The sequence below is a fragment of the Carettochelys insculpta genome, chromosome 19 (assembly GCF_033958435.1).
Source record: "Carettochelys insculpta isolate YL-2023 chromosome 19, ASM3395843v1, whole genome shotgun sequence".
NCBI classification, from domain to species: domain Eukaryota; kingdom Metazoa; phylum Chordata; order Testudines; family Carettochelyidae; genus Carettochelys; species Carettochelys insculpta.
In genome coordinates, this window is record NC_134155.1 from 10,462,823 (window position 1) to 10,488,353 (window position 25,531).

Here is a 25,531-nt window from a genome sequence, read left to right on the forward strand (position 1 = left end):
TGTTAATGTTTGCTGCTCTGTAAATTGGAGACTCAGACAAATACAAAGATTGAAGCCAACTATTTGCTGGCGCTTATGATAACATATTCAGGATTTTATACATAAATGGCAAAAGCCAATTGTAAATTTACAGACTGCACTCAAAAGGGTACTTGAGAAGCTTATCTACATCTACTTCCACCATAAAAAAAAGAAATTGGAATAAGGTACAGATTATTATCTTGTGGCAAAATTAACTAATCATCTAAAAATAAGTAGGTAGAATGATGTTAGAATTTCATACCTACCGCTTAAAAATGAAGAATTTTATTTTGGAAACAATGGCCAAAATACTGTCATTGTAGAACAGATGTTATAAATTCTGGTTTTTTGGTAAAATATTTCATTCTACTTTGCATCATTGAATGTTTAATGCATGAACAATTATACAAAATGTACAGGTCATGATGAAAAATGCTAAAGCATAAATAATAGCTTAAGCTTATTAACTGATTCAAATAAAAATCATGTAATAGTGAACATGATGGAACAGCTGTTTTCTTTTAAAAATGTATACTTTATATTTGCAAGGCTCAAGAATGCCAGGCAACATGAAAATGCTAAATATGTGAAATGTTTAATACAGACAGAAGATGTTGCTGAAATTTTGCTGTGTAGCTGTGATTTTCATGCTTTTAAATGAGGCTCATTTAGCCACTGCATCAAGTACAAGTGCAGTGACAACCATGACTGCCAGCCCCTGGCTGCACAGGCGACCACCACCACCACCAGCCCCACAGGTCACCACCACCACCACCACCACCCCCCACCCCCCACCCCCCAGCTGCACAGGCGATTAACAACACGAATTCTATTCCTGGAACCAGAATTAAACCAAATAATGCAACAGTATCTAATAGGGCAGGCACAATGCATTACGGAGGCTCAAGAGCTACAACCTTAATTTGCGTTAGTATTGCATCTTTTACTGCGTTCACCATTTGGTTGTGAATGTAACTGTTTTACTTAATTGTTATCAAAATAGCATTCATTACTTCCTAATCATTGGTAGTACAGTCAAGTTCAGGCATCAAAATTCTCTATGAATCACCAGTCTGACTTTTAGTAAATTGTCATTTCAGTACATTCCTAGCAATTGTGAACATTTTAATATTGTGGAGCAATAGCGGTATTATACTTAGGGCTGCTATATTAATGACCATGTTTGAACAAACAGTTTCAGTTTATAAAGTTGTTAAATTTCTCAAAATATTGGTTTCCAAACATTTTACATTAAAAAAGGTAGAAAATTGTTTGATTTTTCCTTCTGTACCATAAATCAAAGTTGATTGTCTGCTAGAGCTCATACTCTAAATGTATAGTGGTAAGCTATGAAAGTTTGTCTTTTGACACTAATTTTAATGCATAAAATGTAGCTTGGTAAAACAGTATAGGCATCTCCCACAAAAACCAGATTATGCACATGCGATCCTACTTCTTACCTATCTCCCCTCATGTGTTCAAAGTTTTCACCTAATAAACTCAGATAACTATATACAAAAAAAAAGGTAATGTTCCTTTGATTTTTCTGCTAGAAATCAAATTCTTGCACGTCTCACATCATTCTTACTGTGTTTTTTTTGTTTGTCAAGATTAAGACCTTAACTTTATTTAGTTCGCATTTTTGTTGATATTTAGCTTAAGTGTAATCCTTTGTCAACAACAACTAATACTACTTAGTTATGCATAACTATATTAAACTGCAATAATTTTACTAATGTTAGTAATTTGAGGCAAAAATTAAACATGACATGACAGTGTAATATCAGTCTTCGTAAACAGAAAAAAGAATAACTTGTGTCAGATATTTCTTGAAACCTTCAACATAAATGTAAACCAAAAAAAAAAAAACATTATTTTACTGAATTGTTCCAGTATGGTGAAAGATCAGTTAAACTGTCCGCAGTCCTGGATTCTATTATTAAATCGTCTGTGAAACTTACCATCTATTCCTCTCTTGTTTAACTGATTTTCTCCCAATTTCTTTAATCAGACTTCCGCATATGTCACATGTATCACCCCATAACACAACTAAATCTTTTCCTTATCGAAAGGAAGCAACTCAACAATAATGTCCATAGATAAAATTTTCAAAAGCAACTAATTTATTTAGGAGCCCCAAGGTCCATTTGCAAAAAAAACCCCACAAACATCTTAAAGCACCTGGGAGTGCAAGTCCTGGGGACTTTCAATGAGACTTTGATCCTACATACCTAAATCAGAACTGAAAATAGAATTTAGATATTTTTCAAAATTTGACTCCAGCTTGACTCCAACTGCCACCTCATTTTGCATTTAATTCCCAATTTTTCTTCTGCAATCAATTAAGAAGAGAAGGAAATTACTTTAAGGTATATGTGCCCATATAATCTATATTGATAATTTCTGATCCAGTAAATTGGCTGGCCACAAGAAAATATTCTCACCTCAAATCTCACACATAGTCACAAATTCCTGTTCTGTGAAAAGTGTATATTGCTTTCATATAGGCACTTGATGTTTCTGGTATTACAGTGGTTATTTTAAGACAAGAGAAAAAAACTTTTCTTACCGTCGAGCAATGTAGTAGAAAACAGGATTGCCAGCTTTTGATGTCCCAGCTTGATAGAAAATATTTAGTGTTTTCAGTGCCTTGAATTCCTCTTTTTCATGTACCTGGTGCCTTTAAAGAAAAAAAACAGCAAAATTACTGCATTACAGTGGCATCATTTGTAGATAAATATCTAGGCTGAAAACTGTACATTTGCACTTTTTGAATGGTCTGAATATTTCATTAAGCACTGTTAAACTATTTTTAATAAGCCACATTTTTTTCCCCAGAGGTTTCCATTTCAGTGATAAGTTGACATTTGCGGGGGAAAAAAATCATACCATGTGGAGTTTACTTCTGTGTTTTTGAGTGGAAAAGAATTTGATTCTACCTCCCTTCCTTCCCCAGAAAGGCCCTCAAATTACTTAGCTTAAAGTTTAAAAAAGTCAATTTTTCACAGTTTCAAGTAGCCCACCTCATTACCTAGTCATAAATTCTTCAAATTTGGAACTGGTGAGATTTAGACTGGACCAGTGTGTGTCTGCCACAGGCTTGTGCTCAGGGGGACCCAGGTAGGCAAGAAGAGTAGCCATTTTGTCAAAAGGTCGTCTTCCAACAGCTTTGTGGTCCCTAAAGAAAATACATAACATAAGACAACAAATCCTACTTAACTAGTCAGCCCGCCTCCTGACTTTCGTCCAGTAACTCTCCTTTACTGTGAGTGAACTAACTGCTGATTGCAATTATTTTTAGGCAAATAATGTTACTTTTTTTTTTTTTACTGCAGTTTTTATTGCAGGGATTAGTGAACAACTAAAAGAAATCTGTTGAAGGTACAAAAGCATGACAGAGATTCAGGTCTCAATATGAAAGAGATATAGGCAAACAAGTAGATTACTTTAAGCAGGTAACAGTAATATGAACAACTGCAATGGAAAGTTATGCAAACTAATGGTCTCCTTAGACAAAAAACCATAAATGAAGTATTTTAGTCTAATGTTCTTTTAAGTAACACATAATGAATTAAAGTCATTCTACTCAGGCCAATCCTCAGGATGTGAACTGATTTGTTACCCTGAATTATAATTGCATTAATAACTCCTGCCCATGTACTACTCAGACCTCTCACCTGTTGCTGGAAAGGTACTGGCCAATCTTCTCCTGATTATTCCAAAGTAAACGGTGTAAGGCAAGCACATTGCCATCACTGATGAAGGAGAGACTGTGATTGACAGTGTCACTAGCAGGACAATCAGATGCAATATCAAGAAAAAACCTGATAGGAAATAGAAAAATCAATTGTTCCGGTTAGCAAGAGGAAAAAAAAAAAAGTCAGTCCAGAAGGCTGAAAACAGGTCACAGGGCCATGAGAAAGCATTGTTCTGTCAGTGGTAGGGGCCCAGGCAGAGACAGGTACATCCTAGAGGTGAATGCCTGGCTTCGAAGATGGTGTCGCCAGGAAGGCTTTGGCTTCCTTGACCACGGGATGCTATTCCAGGAAGGACTGCTAGGCAGAGATGGTGTTCACCTTTCGAGGAGGGGAAAGACCGTATTTGGACACAGACTGGCTAACCTAGTGAGGAGGGCTTTAAACTAGGTTCGACAGGGGCAGGGGAACAAAGCCCATAGGTAAGTGGAGAACATGGAAACCTGGGTGATGGGTCAGAAATGGGAGGCAGCATGGGCAACAATGTCAGAGTAAAAAGAGAGTCAGGGTAAAACAGGGAGGCAAGATGAAATCAATATCTTAGATGCCTGTATACAAATGCAAGAAGTATGGGTAATAAACAGGAAGAACTGGAAGTGCTAAATAAATAAATATAACTATGACATCGTTGGCATCACAGAAACTTGGTGGGATAATACACGATTGGAATGTTGGTATTGAAGGGTACAGCCTGCTTAGGAAGGACAGACAGGGAAGAAAGGGGGGAGGTGTTGCCTTATATATTAAAAATGTACACGCTTGGACTGAGGTGGAGATGGACATAGAAGATGGATGTGTTGATAGTCTCTGGGTTAGACTAAGAGGGGTAAAAAACAAGGGTGATGTCCTGCTAGGCGTCTACTACAGGCCACCTAGCCAGGTGGAAGAGGTGGATGAGGCTTTTTTTAAACAACTAACAAAGTCAAGCAGGGCCCCAGATTTGGTGGTGATGTGGGACTTCAACTATCCAGATATATGTTGGGAAACTAATACAGCGGGGCACAGACTATCCAGTAAGTTCTTGGATTGTACTGGAGACAATTTTTTATTCCAAAAGGTTGAAAAAGCTACCGGGGGGAAGCTGTTTTAGATTTGATTTTAACAAATATGGAGGAATTGGTAGAGAACTTGAAGGTGGAAGGCAGCTTGGGTGAAAGTGATCATGAAATCAGAGTTCACAATCCTAAGGAAGGGTAGAACAGAAAACAGCAAAATAGAGATAATGGATTTCAGGAGGGCAGATTTTGGTAAACTCAGAGAGCTGGTAGGTAAGGTCCCATGGCAAGCAAAATTGAGGGGAAAAACAGCTGAGGAAAGTTGGCAGTTTTTCAAAGGGCCGTTATTAAGGGCCCAAAAGCAAGCTATCCCGCTGTGTAGGAAAGATAGAAAATATGGAAAAAGACTGCCTTGGCTTAACCAGGAGACCTTGCACGATCTCAAAATAAAAAAGGAATTGTATAAAAAATGGAAACAAGGAAAAATTACAAAGGATGAATATAGGCAAACAACACAAGAATGCAGGAGAAAGATTAGAAAGGCTAAGGCACAAAATGAGCTCAAACTAGCTACAGGCATAAAGGGAAACAAGAAGGCTTTTTATAAATATATTAGAAACAAGAGGAAGACCAGGGACAGGGTAGGGCCATTGCTCAGTGAGGAGGGAGAAACAGTAACAGGGAACTCGGAAATGGCAGAGATGCTTAATGACTTCTTTGTTTAGGTCTTCACTGAGAAGTCTGATGAAGGAAAGCCCAACGTAGTGAACGTTCGTGGGAAAGGGGTAGGGTTAGAAGTTGAAATAAAAAAAGAACAAGTTAAAAATCACTTAGGAAAATTAGATGCCTGCAAGTCACCAGGGCCTGATGAAATGCACCCTAGAATACTCAAGGAGCTGATAAAGGAGGTATCTGAGCCTTTATCTAGCATCTTTGGAAAACCATGGGATACAGGAGAGATTCCAGAAGACTGGAAAAGGGCAAATATAGTGCCCATCTATAAAAAGGGGAATAAGAATAACCCAGGAAACTACAGGCCAGGCAGCTTAACTTCAGTGCCAAGATAGATAATGGAGCAGGTAATTAAAGAAATCATCTGCAAGCACTTGGAAGGTGGTTAAGGTAGTAGGGAACAGCCAGCCTGGGTTTGTAAAGAATAAATCTTGTCAAACTAATCTGATAGCTTTCTTTGATAGGATAACGAGCCTTGTGGATAGGGGAGAAGCGGTAGATGTGGTATACCTAGACTTTAGTAAAGCATTTGATACGGTCTCACATGATATTCTTATCAAAAAAACAGGCAAATACAATTTAGATGAGGCTACTATAAGGTGGGTGCATAACTGTACCCAGAGAGTAGTTCTTAATGGTTCTCAATCCTGCTGGAAAAGCATAACAAGTGGGGTTCCGCAGCGGTCTGTGTTAGAACCGGTTCTGTTCATTGTCTTCATCAATGACTTTGATATTGGCATAGAAAGTACGCTTATTAAGTTTGCAGATGATACCAAGTTGGGAGGGGTTGCGACTGCTTTGGAGGATAGGGTCATAATTCAAAATGATCTGGAGAAATTGGAGAAATGGTCTGAGGTAAACAGGATGAAGTTTAATAAGGACAAATGCAAAATGCTCCACTTGGGAAGGAACAATCAGTTTCACACATACAGAATGGGGAGAGAGACTGTCTAGGAACGACTACAGCAGAAAGGGATCTAGGGATTTTAGTGGACCACAAGGTAAATATGAGTCAACAGGGTGATGCTGTTGCGAAAAAAGCAAACACGATTCTGGGATGCATTAACAGGTATGCTGTGAACAAGACACGAGAAGTCATTCTTCTGCTCTACTCTGCGCTGGTTAGGCCTCAGCTGGAGTATTGTGTCCAGTTCTGGGCACCGCACTTCAAAAAAGATGTGGAGAAACTAGAGAGGGTCCGGAAAAGAGCGACAAGAATGATTAAAGGTCTAGAGAATGTGACCTATGAAAAAAGGTTGGAAGAACTGGGCTTGTTTAGTTTGGAAAAGAGAACATTGAGGGGAGACATGATAGCGGTTTTCAGGTATCTAAAAGGGAGTCGTAAGGAGGAAGGAGAGAACTTGTTCTTTTTGGCCTCTGAGGATAGAACAAGAGGCAACGGGCTTAAACTGCAGCAAGGGAAGTTTAGGTTGGACATCAGGCAAAAAGTTCCTAACTGTCAGGACGGTCAAACAGTGGAATAAATTGCCAAGGGAGGTTGTGGAATCTCCATCACTGGAGATATTTGAGAACAGTTTAGATAGATGTCTATCAGGGATGGTTTAGACAATACTTGGTCCTGCCATTGGGGCAGGGGGCTGGACTTGATGGCCTCTCGAGGTCCCTTCCAGTCCTACTGTTCTATGATTCTGCTCAGTTTCTATATTTTCGGAAAAGATGTATGGTGAAAATTGCTCAGGTAGACTACCCGCGGGATTACCTTCGTGCTGCATCAAAGTTGCTCTTTACAAAGTCATTAAAAGGCCGCATATGTTCTTCTTTCGTGAACAAGACATGGTTGGCAATACTTTGAAGTATCTAAAAAATAAAACAAAAATTGAGTTGTTAAAGGTACACAGAGGTGTTACACATTCTGCTTTTATATATAGCTTCCCACTTTGGCACAGACATCCATTTCTGTTTGTCAAAATCCACAGGACACACACAAAAGGCTGCCAGACATCTCAATGGATTTCAGTTCAGTAGACTGTGCCTGCTGCTTCCTTTATGCAAATAGGTCTTTGCCCAGCAAACTGGATGTAAAGGGTTATCAGCTCCTTTAAAGTCTCCCTTTCAGCCAGTAGGAAGAAGGGGGAAATTTTACAGAAAGGGGGGAAAATAATTTAGGTAAAGTCAGGACAAGCTCACTGCACTGCCTTTCCTGCAGTCTTGAAGAATAAGGAGACACTTACTCCTCTTTTGCAGCCATGGTACAGTGTTTCTTCCCCCAAACTTTCAGTACTTATGTGACTATGCTAATTAGCGGTCACTAGTTGAATCAAGTCTACAGGCAGAGTTCTTCCAAGCATAAAATTCACTTACTATATATGAGTGTTCTTTTGATGTACTGCTATTTCATCAGCCCCACTTGCTGTGCACTAAGGTATTCTACACTGGACTTAAAAACTGTTCACTGGCTTGAGTCAGCTGACTTAGCTTGCAAGGATCAAGCTTAAGGGCTCTAACTCCAGTACAGATATCTGGGCTGACTCCAGGCCACAGGCCCATGAGAAAGCTTACTTTCTATGGTTTTACTTCAGACTTTGGCAAAGATTTCTCAGGTAAGCTACCAATGGGATTTTCTTTGTGCTGCAGCAAAGTTGCTTTTCATAAAGTCATTTAAAGGGCACAGTCAGCCTGTAGTCAGCTCATCATGCCTTACTGCACTGGTGGGCAAGATGCGGCCCATGGGGTGAATCTGACCAACCTAACCTTTTAATCTGGTGTGTGGCTGGCTGTTACGCTGTGGAGCGGGGAGAGCTTCATGTGCCTCCCCCAGCAAAATCTCTCAGCTACCATTGGCTGGCCATTAGAAGAGGAGACATTTTTCTGGATGGTGGGTGGGGTGAAGAGCACAAAACCAGCCAACCAGAGCTGAAAGACTGGGCTAGGAGCAGTACAGTTCAGCACAATTTCTTAGCTGGCATTGGCTGGTTTCCAAGCCTCATGGACAGATCAAGGGAGATCTCAGACTCCATACTCTCTCCACAGAAAAGATTTTGACCACTTCTCAAAATCTTGGTGTGTCCCCCCACCACCAAAAAAATATTGGCCCACACATGCCTTGCAGGCTATTTGATCACTTCCTACATAAGTATATTTAGCAGTACTGGAACTGTATTCAGCATTGAAATATATACAGGACAGTAGGTAAGGCACACACGTTGAATTTTCTAATGCATGTAGACCCACTGAAGTTCAAAATCTTCATGAGGCTTTGAAAATTTTCAGAAATGAACTGAAATTGAACAGGGACAAAATGTTGAGCACTGCTACCTTCTAGATAGTAAACCTGAAAACACACAGATCAGGGTGTTTTGCTTAATTTCACAAGCGTACTAACTTCTGACTTCATTTTCAATCTGAATTCTGCAGCCCAAAATCTGAATTTTATACAGCTGTACCAGCATGTATAATCTTTTGTCACAGAATCTAACACTTAAACAATAAGACAGGCAGAAAGGCAAATAGCATTTGGCTTTTATAGTCAGATTAGTGGAGACATCAAAAATTTGTAACACACATCTTCCCCTGAAGAACTAGGCTCAAAGTCTGCACATTCAAATTACGATGTATATACAAGCATAGTTCAGAAACTGCAACTCTAACGAGCTGTAAAATTAAGAGAAAATGTATGCATTTAAGCATTGGAGGTCCTGGCCAGCATAAACTTAAAGCTACAAGTCTCCTTACAGACACTGAAATAAAGAATTAAAGCTAAATTAAATCAACTAGAAAACACAGTAAGTCCAAATAAAAATACAGAATTAAGAAAATACAATAATTCACCTTTGACATTAGCTTCAAGCCCCGTTCAATTCTAGGTGGAGGCTTCTTATCTAAAATCCCTGCCTCATAAGGGGAAACAATTGCAGGATTGATGAACCTTAGGAACATGGCACTTCCAACTGCACCAATGCTGTTCTGAGGAAACCGCTGGCTGACAACCTAAAAAGTGAAGTTGAGAATTATAAAGACACAGTTTACATTATAAGTAAAAGAGGAAGGAAAGTTGGAAAAATGTTTAGCTGTCGTCCAATTTTAAGTTCACTCCACACCATACATGACTATACATTATTGAATACGTTTGAGTAGGATCACATTGATTTGAAAATATTGTTTAAATCCTCATTTATAGTGACTTAGAAACCTAAAAACCATAACACCATGATAATTACATACAAGAGGAAGAAGTATTTGTAAAGCAGATCATGCATAATTTTACTGCAAGACTCACACAACCATCCCCATGTGGGTGAAATTATTTCATTCAAGAGGCTCAAATTTGTACAAATCTGTGTAGCTTAATTATTAGTCACTAAAAATTACCATGGACAATTATTCTAGGATCCTGAGACATTCAATTCAAATACATATTATGTCCCGATCAAAAACATACGAAGAGCATTACAGAAGCCTCTTCATCATTGAAATTTACATTATGATTCCTGGTTACTTTAAACCTTGGAGGAAAGAACCTTCATAGCAATATAAATGAAAATTGACAAAGCGAAGTAATGCACCATTTTGCCAAATTGAATATGGTCAAGAACAGATCAGTTATACTGGAAAAAAGAGGAATTCTGCCATTCAAAGTTATTCTTAACCTGTACATATCTACCCTTCCTTATTAACTTCAGTGTTCAGCAAAATTATCTAAAGATGGGGATAGAAATTGCTGAAAACAAACAAAAAACGTAGATTTAGGCACTACTTTTTGGGATTCAGTCCAAAATACAATATTTTTGTAGAAGTAAAAGAATGAAATTTATGGAAAGAAAATTTTCTGAATTACTACTATAAGAATCTTTGCATTTAAATAAACAAAACGCTTTGGAGCACAGGGACTAAAGAGAAAGACTGGTTACTGCTTAGATCACTACACTGACTGGAAGTTAGTTCATCTGAAAAATCTGATTCCAAAGGCTTCTGAAAAATGCAAGCATTTGAAGAGTATCTTCTATACTGCTAAATGGAATACCTGTGCTGCTTAGACTTCTGAAATACTATCTGAGTACCGCAGTAAGAATTATACAATGAGATCTTAGACCAGGTCTACACTAGGAGATAAAAATCCATTTTAGATCTTCAACTCCTGCTATGAGAATTACATAGCTGAAGTCAATAGATCTAAAACTGATTTCTGCCACTGTCCCCACAGCAGGAGATCAATGGGGACAAAGATATGGAAGTTCATGCCCCCCAAATCACACAGCAATTCTTTAGAGCACCTTTCCATAAAATAGCAGGAGGCTACAAATTACACAGCTTCACTTACTAATTTGGTCCTCACATACACAAGGGTTTTTTTTTTTTGTTTTGTTTTCTTGCTGTACACAGAGCTTTTAATATACAGCTAAATTTCCCCAGCTTGATCCATCTTCTCAATTTGAAAATGAATGAACCTGCAGGTAAGACAATCTGTGAAGAAATTATACATATGAATGGATTACATATAAACTGTTTCCAGGCTACAGGAATAAATTCTTTTGGAAAACTAATGCTGTTAGGGATAAATAAATATTCAAGCCCATATTTTTATGACTGCTATTCAAACAAGTTCTATTCAAGGTCCCAAAAAGCAAACAGGGAATGCAATGACTGGATCCAAAAGCATGTGGGTTTTTTTCCCAAGTAGCCTGTGAAACAGAATGCATTCTTCTGTAACTTATTGTTTAGAAGGGACATTAAGAGAGCCATAATGTTATTTTAATACAAATCTTGTCATTGCAAGTTTACAGTTACAAAACTCACGAGGATTTAAGCTGTTCTGTAGCTGAAGCTACCATAGTGTGACTCCCACAGCCTAAACTTTGCCTTAAGTTTTTATAATCAGTTTGGTAGCACCTTAGAGACTAACATATGTGTTATGTTAGGAGCTTTTGTGGGTAAAACCCACTTCCTCAGATGAATGGAACAGAAACATTACTGCTTGTTTTTTGCAAAGCTACAGATCAACACGGCTACCCCACAGACTATTTACCATGAGTTTTTATCTTATTAGGTTCTTTGGTTCTTGAGTTTACTCCCTCCTGATCTCTAGAACAGCAGAAGACACTAGAAAACCCCTTCAATAATAGTTCAGCCATCTCATTATCTTTTTTGTCCATGAAATGTTACTCATGATTTGTCTTACAATTATACATAAGAAATGAAGTATGGAGAAAGCACAAAAGAGTTAAGAGTAGAAAAGGGAAAGGTTTTGCTTCTCTGACCTGCAACATCCACTATCCAAGCAGGACCACAGATGTTCTAGGATGGGAGTGTACCAGGATGGGGCTGGTGCAGGAGCTCCATCTGTCCTGTGAGGGGGCACAGCGGCCAGGAGGCAGAGCCCCCTGCCTACTCCACAGTAGCTGGGGAGGAGCAAGGGCCCCCTCCCTCCCCCTCGGGATCAGGGGACAGACCTGGAGTCCCTTAGCTACCATAGAGCAGCTAGGGAGCAGGGGCTGCAGCCCATGGTAACTCCAGGGAGTCCTGGTGGGGGCCAGAGTCCCAGAGGAGGGAGGCTGGGGCCACAGCAGCCCAGGGAGAAGAGGGCTATCTGGGAGTAGAAGCCCTGGACCTCCCCTGGTCTGGCAAGTTTCCTACCATGGCAAAATAGGAGGTGCAACCTGTACCTTCAAAAAGGTGAATGACAGCACAGACTAAATAGCAGCAGAGTGTGTGTGTGTGTGTGTGTGTGTGTGTGTGTGTGTGTGTGTGTGTGTGTGTGTGTGTGTGTGTGTGTGTGTGTGTGTGTGTGTGTGTGTGTGTGTGTGTGTGTGTGTACACACACACACAAGGCGGATGATAGTTGTCACAGAACACCATGAAGTTCAATAGCTCACCAGGGAACATTCTATACAGCCAAGGATGCAAAAAGCAAGCCATAGCTCAGCAAGGCCTGTGCCTGCAAGAATTGTAAACTGCAGCCTAAGTGTCTTTAAAAAAATGAAAAAGGCATCAAGGTTTTAGGATCCCCAGAGATGGCGGCGAACCTGTACCATTGCAATAACACTTGTGCAGATTGCTGGCTAGAGTGCATTTTAAAAGGGTAAAAGAACCTAGAAATCCTCAAGATGTAAATTTTGCTGATGAAGAGGCATGATTAATAATGCATGAAAAAAACCTATAATCTGTTAAGCATTTGGATAAAAAAATTAACAGGGAACTTTATTTAAATGGACTATTTACCCTCTTTACAATAGCTTTTAGTTATGGAACCACAACTACTTTTACAAATACAAGTATCAAGAATTCTTAAAACTTGATAAACCCACAGGACAAGGACAGACCAAATTTACATTGTCAAAACATAATATTAATTTCAGAGGCAGTGTCTTTTTAAAAGTTAGTAAATTCACACCACTGATCTTTTTAGTATCAAAGTCTATTAGAACATCTCTGTACTGCAGTTTAAACTTTAAACACAGTCCACTTTATCAGTAAACAGCAACCAAGTTTGATTTCCATTAACCACTACTGACTAAAAAGCAGTTAAATACGAAATTCTGCAATATTTTTCACCAACTTAAATTTCAAACATCTCCAACTTCAGTAGATAATGTTCCTAGGTGTACAGCTTGGACCTCTCTAGTCTGGCATTCTCGTCCAGCAACAATCTCTCTAATCCAGAAGTCTTTCATCTGGCAAATTCCATAATCAGGCATGATTTTAGTTAGCCAGACTACTTATGGGTGTGACCAAGTTTCCTGAGGTCCCATAAAAGTTAGTTTACAGCCACAAGTCCTGGCCCTTAGTGTTCTCTGCTGTTATTTAGCTGTAATTTAACCCAAATGTCATCTAAGAGCCCAGTAAATAGTAGAAGTGTTGGTAATGATGCTGGATGATACTGACCTCCCGTGGTCTGGAAAATTCTTGTTTGGCACCAGTCAGGTCCTAAGGAAGCCAGACTAGAGAGGTTCAACCAGTATATCAATTTTGCTTCATGTATCAGAGAGGTAGCTGTATTAGTCTGTAGCTTCGAGAACAAGTAGTAGTCTTGTGGCACCTTATAGACTAACAGATATTTTGGAGCATAAGCTTTCATGGGCAAAGAGCCGCTTCATCAGATGCATGAGCATTTTGATAGTTCGCTCTCAATTTTGCATAAATTTAGCAGAATCTTAATCGCGTTTAAATGCAAAAAGTGCCACAAGACTTCTTGTTCTTAATTTTGCTTCAGACATCAAGTAGTTAGTAGTACGATTTGTTCAGTTGGCTCCGTGTATAATGTAGGTTATAGAAATATTGCTTAAGGGCCAGAACAAGAAAGCATTTTTTTTCATGGATCAAAAAGATTGCAAAAAATCTATTTCCTCACAGCAGCGATGGTGTGGTAGTGTGAAATTAAAAAAGAAAGGAAAAAAGTAAAAAGAAAAACACTAGGACCAGAATAATTTTCCTTCAGATAAAATTAAGAAAGTTCAGCTTTTCCTCTGAAAGGTCTCGAATGTGCCTTTAAGCCTGGTATCAGAAAGCTTACGCATAATACTAAACCAACTTCGTACATGGAGAGCTAGTATATTTTTCAAAAATAGTAGTGAATAACTGATACATTGTTTAAATGTACATTGTATCTTTTGCAAGACTAAGGCCGTGTCTACACTAGCCCAAAACTTTGAAATGGCCATGCAAATGGCCATTTCGAAGTTTACTAATAAAGCGGTGAAATACATATTCAGAGCCTCATTAGAATGCTGACAGCCGCGGCACTTTGAAATTGATGCAGCTCACCGCCAAGCGGCTCGTCCAGATGGGGTTCCTTTTCGAAAGGACCCTGGCTCTACAAAATCCCCTTATTTCTATCTGCTGTTAGGAATAAGGGGATTTCGAAGTTGCCAGGGTCCTTTCGAAAAGGAGCTCCGTATGGACGAGCCACATGGCGGCAAGCTGCGTCAGTTTCGAAGTGCCGCGCCTGCAGCATTCTAATGAGGCACTGAATATGTATTTCAGCGCTTCATTAGTAAACTTCAAAATGGCGATTTGCATGGCCATTTCGAAGTTTTGGGCTAGTGTAGACGTAGCCTAAATCTCCAGGAACAAAATTTGGAACATTTAACATCTTGTTTCCTTCCAAAGCACTGTATTTCAAAATTGGTTTTTAAGTTTAAATCCTTAAATAGAATAAGTTAAATAAGGTAAAACTTAGGACTATTAAACATGTTCTTAACCCAGAATGACAGCCATGAAACTTCTAGTTGACCTGAAATGCCATGGAAAACATAGCAACACACAGCGTATATTAAATAGTATTTTGCTTCACTTACACACCTACCCACAATTCTCATGCTTCATCAATCACTGATTAACCTTTTTTCACAACAATCCTGTACAGATCACACTTTTTGCATTTAAACATGATTAAGATTCTGCTAAATTTATGCAAAAATGAGAGCAAATTATCAAAATGCTCAACTTGCATTCTTCCTCTATCCAGCTGATTTTCCACCATATTCATACATTGTAGAGTGCGATCACCCACAAGACAATGAGTCACATCACTAGACCAACACAAGTTTTCTTGTATGGAAAGCAAAAGTACAATACAAAATTGTCAATTTAAAATGCTTTCTTTAACTCAGCAGTGGCTTACCTGAGGAAATTTGCACATTTTGTACAAGTACAAATGCAAAATTTTATTGGTTACTCACAATGCAAAACTAAGGTGTAATAAAAACGATTCACACAACTATGAAGTGAAACTACTTTTCAGTGCACTATTTGTGTTAACCCGAGTTTCCTCATTTCCACATTTACAAATCAAAATGTTAAGATAACAAAGCAGACCTGGATTTTCCTAAAGTCTAGAAGTCAATCTATTTTAACAGTCATTTATAATTGCAAATGGTGGCAAGGACAGATCAGAATATTGAACATCAAGCAGTAAGGTTAAATATGCCTTTTTGTTGACTCAAATAGGCACACAGAGAATATTTAAAATATAACTTAATCCCAGTGTTAATTGAAATGAAAGCTATTTTTGTGCCAGAATTAGTAGAATGATTTTATAGTGAAGGTCAAATAGGCTAAAATGAAGATGTTCTGAACAAACAGCAAAAGACTTTTGTTTTGCTTTGAAAGAAATGGCTAATAAAAAGTTCTCCAAACTTACTGATTTTTTGCTTTCCTTTTTTTCTTTTACGGTAGCTTTATTCAGTAGAGAGTGGCAAGTTGCCTACAGAACAGAGATGAGCACAAACAAGTCACAGCACCAACTACATACAGCAACAAGAAACAATGTTGACTTGTACGTAAAATTACACAATAAAATGTAACAAACGTAACAAAAAATGAAATATATAAATTAAAGTTTGATGGAGTTTTTGTTTCACATACTTATTTTACTACATCCTACTCACAAACCACTAAATACAATGCAAGCAAATGTTGTGTTTCAATCATTTCTACTATTTCTGGCTAGGTTAAAAGTCAAACTGTTTAAATTTGCTTATGAAAAACAATATATGGTATATATTAATTATATTCGGCTTTCAAAACATGTTTTGCCATACCCCAAAATATTGTTTTAAAAGTATATTTCAAAGGTTTAACTTCCAGAACTTCTACCTCACTTTTAAAAACAATTTTTAGGTTTAAATTCTTCTCATGTTTCTCTGTGTGTCCTTCAAATTTGTATATGACTCATTTTTATAATATTCTCATCTCAACATAAATGGATCACAATTATGGTTTAAAATATTTTTAATGGATGCACAATATGGCACAGAAGATTTCTGTCAAAAGACTGAGAAAACCAGCAGGTCTATGCATAAATTGTTACATACCAAAAATGCAAGGGCTTTAACTTCATCATGTCTATTTTTGAAATTCATCTCTGGTCAAAGAGGACAGCCCAAGGCCTATGCATCAACTCACACTATGATTTAAATCAGACAATGGAACACAGATCTTATGTGAAGTTCCCTCTGCACAGGGGTGAACTTTACCCTTGAGGATAAAAGCACATCCTCCACACTAGTGGAAACTAGCAATTTGGAATAAAGCAGGAGTAACCATCAATACAGATTACAATAAGATAGCATTGAGGAGGAAACATGTGCCATGCTAGAATTTGGAATCTTGTTATAACAAAGCTTACAAAGGTACTTTTAAAGAAAAAAAAGAAAGAAAAAAACCACAAGTCACAATTCAAGTAGATACCAGAGCCCCAAATGGTACTATTTTTAATGTTGTTCCTGTCCTGCTCCACAATGTCAACTACATTATTACAGCAGCCCGTCCTGTGGGAACTGTGGGATCCCATCCTGCAGTTCAGACTCCCTCCCCTTCCTGCTATTATGCCAGTCCCACTGGAGGGCTTCTGTAGAAACCATGAAGTCTGTGCAATACCTTATAAAAGAAAAATAGTGGAAATGAATAGGAAAGATTTCATCTCCAATCCCCTTCATATTTACCGTATAGCAGTGTTTCAACGTGCAGGCTGCCAACAGCCCAAGCAGAAGCCAGTTGCAGCCATGCAACATCCTCAGGCTAACATAGCTAGTACATCTATATTGTGTTGATGCAGCCCATATAACAGAGAGCTGCATATGCAGCCCACAATGGTAAACACACTATAAGCTCAGCACAAAATCTACCTAGTTTCATGCTGCTGCATCTGCTTTAAGAGCTATTGACAATAGAAAGTTACAAGATTAGACAAAATTTCTATTCTATACCTTTACTAAAATGAAATTTTAGCACTAATTTTAGAAATAGATACTGTCACACGTGCTATACATTAGGAAATACATTTCTGGAGCAAATTAGAACCCCATGCTCACATTTAAGAAAATCACATGTCCTTCATACAGACCTTTTTTAGTAATTGTATGTTAATGAAGTTTGCTCGTCTTCCTAACTTGCACAACAACTTAAGGAATAAACTACCTGAAAATGAGCAAGCATGTGTACTAACCATCATAATAACTGGAGGTTTAACCATTAGTTACATGTTGAGTGATTATATGGGAAGACAATACCTTGTACCACGGATTCTATTCTATTTCTTCAAATGCTGTCCAGGGTAGCCCCTACTACCAAAACTTAATATATTTTAATAAGATTGTTGCATGAACTAAACCCAATTCATTTTCAGAATCTGTTCTGATTACTATTTCCTGCACATCTTTTTTGTGATTCTATTTTATAACCCCCAAACCACTGCAAAATTAGTCCCATTTGACAGACAGGATACATTTCATACTGGGAGACACCAGACTCCCTCAAGGATTTTGAGACTGCTTGAAGAACTGTTTTACTGTTTCTCAGCCAATTTATTATACAAGGGGCTGCAAGTTAAATATGAACCACAGAACCTCTAAAGAAAAGTTACAGAATCTACCACATATTTTAGAGAGTCGCTCTCTGTTCAGGAACAACTCCTAAATGGTAAGAGCTAGGACCATCAAATTCAAATTATAAAAACTTAGAGCAAGATCAGGGTTTAGTTGTTCCAGGAAAATGGGATGTGCCTGGAATGGGATTGCTTCTCAGAAACCATTCATAAAAGAGACAGAATCACCAAGCAGGTGAAAGGGGCTGGCTGAGACTGCCCTCGCCCCAAAGCCTCCTATCCTTCCAGGTACCCTTCAGAGACAGTGGGGGTTGGAAGAAGGGCTGAAGCTCCTCCCCAGTTCCTAGGGGAACATTGCTGGCTGTTGCCCTTTGCAGGGAGCAAGGGGAAAGCGCACAGTTTGCTACATTTCTGTCTCTGGCTGGGGAAAGCAGAGGCCAGATGAACCTGGAACCTACCCCAGCTGGGGGACATGGACCCTTCACCTGGCTGCATCTTCTGGAGCTGCAATGGTCATGGACAGGCACTTCTCACGTGGCCCCAAGCTGCTTCTGTGAGAGAGGGCTGGGCACTCCCCTCTCCTCAGAGCAGGCTGCATATTGAACCCCTCATCCCCAGAACCACACCAAAACAATTGTTTAAATGAGACGTACATTTTCCTTTTATTTTCCAAAAACTAAAATTAGTTGAGATAAGGACCCGAGCAACTCTAGGTAAATCTTCTAGGGCAACATAAACTAAGAATGACAATTCAGATATAAGTCTCATTTCTTTAATTTTAGCTACCATCTTCAAATTTCTCTAGCACTTGAACATTCTGATGACAAACTTTTGATATAAGAAAGTTGAGAAAGTGCGGGCAATGGACAAAGGTTATTCAATAGTTATTCAAAACAAAATCAAGACTTATTTACTGCAGGCTGAAGGCAGACTGTTCACAAGTCCCGAGTACTTGTCAATTGCCAGATGAAGACTGGATGCTTTTAGTATTGCATATTTTCAATTAATCTTATTTGTACTTGTTCGGCAAAGTCCAATAGGACGCTTGGCTCCAAGAGAAACCCAGCTGAGAAACAAATGCTTCAAAAGGTGAGAGGTAAGACTGTTTCTTAGTAGACTTCTGTAGGGTTTTCTTTGGCAATGTCTCAGTTTATATGTTCCAGTAGCCATGGAATTAAAAATCTTTTATATACAAATAAATGTTAACCAAATACTGATGAAACAGAAATACGCCTGTAAAAAATTGGTTCAGACAAAGTTACAGGAGAGAGTCCTAGACTTGAGGAAGTAATCAGTTTTATGTAAAATTGTCAATCATGCTAAAACAGTCCATGCATCATCCATGAATCAGTATCTCTCATCTTGAAAGGGAACCTTGCCTGTCATCCCCTCAAGCACCAATGAGAACTCCTAAAACTACCACTACAGAGAAAGATGAATGATATGACTGTTTTATATCAGTGGCAACCACTATTTTAATAGCTCTAGACCCAAGTAAAAGAAAGAGCTGATTATCTATTTCACAGTGAAGTCATTAAAATATATTGGTATTTCTCTTTATTCCCCTTCTATGGCCTTTGGAAGATTTGCAAATAGAAAGTTAAAAAATAAAAATCTCATTTGACTGACATGATGCTTGAGACAATCTATACTTAAACTTATTGATATAACATCAGTATGGAATTTAAAAGCTATTTAAAATGACAGAAGTGACCTAACAGCCAGACCTGAGAGCACTTCTACAAAGAGTTAAGACTTTTGCATAAAGTTACAGAAAGAGACCCTCAAACTGTGAAACTTGTGTGATATTTTCCCCTTTAATCACCTTCACAAGAAAATGACCCAAAGAACATTTTAAACTGCTATTTTTGATCCTTTGTATCGGATAAATAAGTGATATTTCCACAGAACTAATGGGGCTGATAGTTTTTATTGGCTTTTTACTGTAACAGAAAAGCAGAAGCATTTTACTTTGAAGATAAGTTTATACTCTTACTGTATGTAAAGTAGAAAACTGAAGACAACTAACAAAATTCAGTGGCCAAGAGAGCTTTTTAATGGTGCTTGTATTTTTGCAGCAAATACCAATGACCCTTTTAAATTCTGATCTTTACAATATCTATGACAAAATTTTAAGGATGTAAACTCCAATGGCAGGCATACCTGATACAGGCAATGGCACACACTGCGAAGCTGAGGTGGAAACTCAAAAGAGGAATTGATGATCGCATGGAAGAATTTCTCTGTCATCTGCAAGAGACTCCGTTGGTTGTCTTCAAGGCTTTCGGCATGCTCCAACCTGCAACAGACCCACACACGTATGACAAGCTTTCAAAATGTTACCATTCAAATACATGTATGTTGCTCTTGTATATATTCCACAGCAGCTATGCTTTCATCATTACTAGCAACCTTGTTGAAGTGCTGATGACCTAGCAGCTACACAAGAGATTTAACCTAAAAGGAGCAGAGTGAGCTGAACTAGTTCACACAAGTCCATTTTACAGATTTGTTAAAAAAAAAAAAAAAAGTGGAATTTTCATACATCCTGACCAACCAACCAACCACAGACATGTAAGAGTTTCAAACTCCCTCCATGCAGGATGAGAATTCCAGCAACTGTGCAACAAGAGTGAGAACATCTAAAGCAAGTCAGTTTACTGCTTCACATTTAAGATTGTGTACGTAACACATTTTGTCAGAGTCATTGATTTACTGAAAGTTCAAGCATTAAGGGAGGTAGCCATAAATAGGTTATTTCATGCAGCTATCAGGGGGTTTTATAAATGTGGCCATTTACCACTTCCCAAGGTCAAAGATATGAGAACGCTATGTTAGCCAATACAAAATAATGTATGGAAGAGTTACCGAAAAGTGTTATAAAGCAACTACAAAATAATCTAACCATTTAGTATAAATGCTGAGAAGATAGGTACTTAATCAAAACAGGGCAGACCACATAAAAGGAGAAACATGCTATCAGAATTGGGCAAATGCTTCAACAGGTTAGAGCAGGTGATCTGCAGAGTCATACTTCAGGTCAGATTCTTCCTGGTCCATATTCAGATTCATAGTGGTAGAAAAAGGGGAAAGGTTTGTCAGGGACACCTACTCTCTCATCTCCATGGCTCATATAAATATATGACATAACTGGGGTCCTGGAACTCCCATTTGAGAGAACCCTGCCAGTCCTCCCTGGCTATAAGGACAGCAGCTTGTGCGCATCCATCCATACATCTATCTATGAAGCAGGGAAGGCAAAGATAACCATGAAAAAATTCTTTCCATAAAAGAAAAATATAGTCCTGGCTGGATGTTTATAAGGTTTATAAATAATTATGTAAATTTTTTCACATTTCAAACCTTGTAGGATCCACCTCAAAGCTGACATGTTGCCATTCAGAGGATGTGATCACAGTCCTTAATAAAGGTTCTAAGAGCTTCTGCAGATACGTAGCACCATATACCTATAGAGAAAAGACATCAGAGTATGTGCCTGGTCCACCATAACTCAAAGCACAAGAATATCTTCCGATACCGAGTATGTCAAGCTTCACACAATATTTTATTTATTCACGCATCTAATCACTGTTTGTACAAGGAATTCATTTTAAAATATATTCTCAGATATTCTCTCATAGCTGGAACACTATACACATAAGCAAATATATGCTTCAGAAATATGAAAATACTTAGAATTATCACATTCCTTTCTGAGAAGTTTATGCACATATGCTAATATATAAAGCAATTAAACAAGCTTTTAAATTAGTATCTAATTCATGAATACAATGCATTCCTTCTCTCATTTATAAGTGCTACAATATTTTAAGGCAGCACCTTAAAAACCATTCACTGTCTACCAAAAAGACACAACCTGAGTGTCAAATGGTTATTCTTATTAACTGAATGCACAGAAAGGAGTATTTATAAGAACATAAGAACATCCATACTGGGTCAGCCCAAAGGTCCATTCAGCCCAGTAGCCTGTCCGCCAACAGCGGCCAATGCCAGGTGCCCCAGACGGGGTGGACCAAAGAAAATGGTCAAGTGATTTGTCTCCTGCCATCCATCTCCAGCCTCTGACAACCAGAGACCAGGGACACCATTCCTACCCTTGGCTAATAGCCTTTTATGGACCTAACCTCCAGGAATTTATCTAGCTCTGACTTAAATTCTGTTATAGTCCTAGCCTCCACAGTCTCCTCTGGCAAGGAGTTCCACAGGTTAACTATGTGCTGAGTGAAGAACAAGCTCAAGAAACAGACAGTTGCATGCCTTTTAAATCAGACTGCTGATAAAACAGCTACCAGTTAAATTTTTAAACTCTCTCTTTGACTTGATAAACAGGTCTAACGTTGATCAGATACAACAGTCAAAGTTAATATTTGTACTTCATAGGTTCATTTCTGGAACACAAAGTTACAACTGAGTTGTACAATTATTTCTATAAACTATTCCTCCTAAATAACTAAAGCAAAAATTATCAAATGTTGTAAGCCTCTAAAAACAGTTGGACTCCTGCTTAGACTGCTTCAACTCAATGTCTTTATCTCAGTTCCTAACAGGGCCTTAAACTGGAATTTAGTTTATCTGAAGATCTTTATTTCCATTCCTGTGCAGACATGGAGAAAGAACCACGTGAAATCATCATCTTGGGATCAGCATTCCAATTCTTTGGTGAGCTACAGCAACATTCTAGAACAGCAACAGGAAATCTAGACTACTGAGAGAGCTACATGGGTAGCCTTCCTTCATCTCAGTGGGTCACAAGATTGTGCTAATCTAGATGGCCTCCCTGCATAGGGTAATTTTGCTAATTGCACTTGCATACATAGATTTTGCAGAGTGTGCCCACTGAGAAGCACAGCACCACTTTGATAGAATGTAGAGGTAGCATATGGTTCTTACAGTCAATGTTGCATGCAATCAGTACACACCTTGCTTCACATGCCCCTGTGTGTGTCACTACAGTAACACCGGAAGGAAAAAAATATTCCGCAGATGGAAACCAGTGGAATCAAACTCTGTGCGTGGTAAACCATAAACAAAATGTCTCACAGGCCACAGACAGAAACCCAATGAGCCACACGTTGCCCACCACTGTTCTAGAATAATACATCTCACTGCCTTGGCAGTCTTCAACAAAACCAGCTTAAAAAGAAAAGCGAAAGGAAGACATTTAAATATTCTGATTAGGACTGAAAACTTCAGTAACTGCCAAATGGATCCTAAAATATCAGAAGATGTTTATCCAGTCCATCCACATACATTTATTTACTATTTGATGCATCTATTAAGTCTGCTATAAATACTTTTATTATGCAAATTTTTCCATTATTGAATTCAAATTCCACCCTGGTTTCTCTGAAACAGATGCCTCATGCAAGAACACCGTGCTCCCTGGAAACTTTCAATGAGGCCTCCAGATTAAAGTGAGAACTAAAGAGAGAGTGTTAAGACATTACTGTAAAAAGCCTGTCCTAAAATCCCATCTCCAATCAAGGCTAGGCATGTAAGTCCGACACATATTTATAAAAATAACTGCATGAAATTTTGATGAACCTTCCAAAGTTGTCTATGCTTGCGTAGAAAAATACAGCCATCACATTATAGTTAACTCATTCCTGGTGAGCAGAGAGAGCAATATTATTTTTAATTATCTATTTCAGTTACTCAGATTTTGTTAATGCTGTCCAACTACTGTTTCACATTTCTGAGTTAATACTGTTTTCCTGCTACTCATTCACTCTTCAAAAGAATTTTATAAAAGGAACTGAAGATCATATAAAACTCACCTTAAAACAAAAAGTCATTATTTTACTGGCCAAGCTATTTCCCCTGAACAGAGTCTGCATGGAATCTGCCAGTTCCACCTCCTTAGAAAACATGTTCCAAAGCAGCTGATAGAGCAAGTGACGGGAGTCAAAGAGGGTGACCAGGACACGAGCTAGCTCATCCTGAAAGAGCAGCAAGAAAGAGGTTAGTGTGTCAGAGCAGTAAAGAGGCTGGGTTGTTAAACTGCTCCCTCTGAAAACATTTTTATGTATCCTGCACTAGAGAAAGAGGTCAATTGCCATTTGCATCTCTAGTATTTTAGCTTGTGTTAAATATTTTCTTCCATTTTGGAGTTTGTGCTGTTTTGAAATATTTGATCAGAAATATTTCAGCATAGGCTGAAACTTGGTCTAGGGCATGAACTTCCCTGCTAAGTCTTGCAAATAAACCCTAATGTGTACACAGACCACTCACCTTCTAATCATACCATGGTGTATAATGGCAGGTTTTCTACTATGTTCCCAAAACTCATCTCATTTGTGAGCTTACAGTGAACCAAGATGGAACCAATAGATTCACCAACTATATAATAGGCACAAATGAGATCAGGGAAAAAGCACACTAGATTATGAAAACACAGGCCTACTCTAGTAGTACAGTACATATACCCAAAGGTCCCCTCCATGATTACCATTAGAGACCACGGAGGAACTGTTTTACAATTACAGGTTAATTACTGTTTCCAATATTATTTTAAAATACATCACAATGCTTTAGTTCAGAGTACAGCTCTCAGCTAAGTAAACTTAATCATGGTTGAAGAACCCTCTAAGAAAAAGGACAAGCATTGTAACATAGGCATAATGGAACAGCCTCAACATTTCATTTCTCTTGTAGATTTTTTTTCTTGCAACATTATTACACTGTCAAAGCAGTTAAGTTTAATTCCAAGTTCTCTATATGACTTCTTGAAACAACTAGACAGATTACACCTTACAAAACAAAATGCATACAGGGTTAACAAATATCACAACTGGATACATGAATCAACTTACCCATTGTGAACAAGGCACCACGTTGGCTAACGCCATAGCAATAGGTAGCTCTCCTTGGTCACCCATCATAGTGACCAGTTCCACCAGCCTCTCAAACCTATCTGCCAGAACAGTTTCTGCTAGCGTATCAAATTCTGTACCTTGCTGTAGAATTTTAGTGAGAACTTCCATGAATGTAGCTCTTGTCTGGAGATCTTTATGATAACCTAAGCCTAAGAAGACAGTAACAAAATAAAGATGTAAGTAACTAAATCATTTACTTCTTAATAAAGTGGTCAAACCTTCATATTTGAATCACACACAGTTGTTTCTAACTACTTTACCTATTGAGTGCATAAGGCCACTGTCCACATTAGCATTGAGTAAGTTTGACATAGCAAGAACAGTGCAGTGTCGTAATGATGCCAGCCTTCGAGACATTCCACGTTTCCTGCCACCAGTTTGTGCACTTTCATCTTCAACTTCACTACAGTCATTTAGAAGGTTCATAAAGAGAGTGAAATATCTAAAACAAAAGTAACATTTGCAGATCTGGGTCAGTGAGAAATTTTTACAGTCCACAGTCTCCTAGCAGATTGTTCTATGTTATATGCCATTGTACACCTCCCAGAAATACAAGTTTGGTCTGGATATTTTTCTCCCTGTTTTCTTCTTTTTACTGTGATTTTTACTACAGCTTTTAAAGACTGTATCGCAAGAGATGGGAAGACAGCATCAAAGTCTGCATGGAAAATTCCTCAGACCAGAAAATTCAATTCCATAGGATTGAATTTCTAAAAGATTGTATATTCTTCCATCCATAATAGTAAATACTAAACAAAGTAATTCTGTGAAATAAGCACGTATACATGCTTAGAGAAAACAAAGTTGCACTTAAAGTCTGCTAGGTTTGCAAATTCTGGAGATATAATGGGG

At 38.3% G+C, this 25,531-nt stretch overlaps 1 protein-coding gene across 10 annotated transcripts in view; it reads right to left on the bottom strand.

The window, feature by feature from the left end:
* Nucleotides 1–25,531, bottom strand: part of NF1 (neurofibromin 1) — a 199,297-nt gene that overhangs the window by 103,807 nt on the left and 69,959 nt on the right. For 7 of the 10 annotated variants that reach the window (XM_075013305.1, XM_075013302.1, XM_075013310.1 and 4 more), the window contains 11 exons: nucleotides 24,940–25,121; nucleotides 24,617–24,828; nucleotides 23,582–23,743; nucleotides 21,147–21,250; nucleotides 19,947–20,082; nucleotides 15,600–15,662; nucleotides 9,293–9,451; nucleotides 7,224–7,321; nucleotides 3,699–3,845; nucleotides 3,053–3,199; nucleotides 2,591–2,701 (listed from right to left, as the gene is read on the bottom strand). In XM_075013305.1, the coding sequence (XP_074869406.1) occupies nucleotides 2,591–2,701; nucleotides 3,053–3,199; nucleotides 3,699–3,845; nucleotides 7,224–7,321; nucleotides 9,293–9,451; nucleotides 15,600–15,662; nucleotides 19,947–20,082; nucleotides 21,147–21,250; nucleotides 23,582–23,743; nucleotides 24,617–24,828; nucleotides 24,940–25,121 (1,521 nt within the window). The remainder of the gene's footprint in view (nucleotides 1–2,590; nucleotides 2,702–3,052; nucleotides 3,200–3,698; nucleotides 3,846–7,223; nucleotides 7,322–9,292; nucleotides 9,452–15,599; nucleotides 15,663–19,946; nucleotides 20,083–21,146; nucleotides 21,251–23,581; nucleotides 23,744–24,616; nucleotides 24,829–24,939; nucleotides 25,122–25,531) is intronic. The other 3 variants (XM_075013308.1, XM_075013307.1, XM_075013304.1) reach the window with 1 other exon arrangement.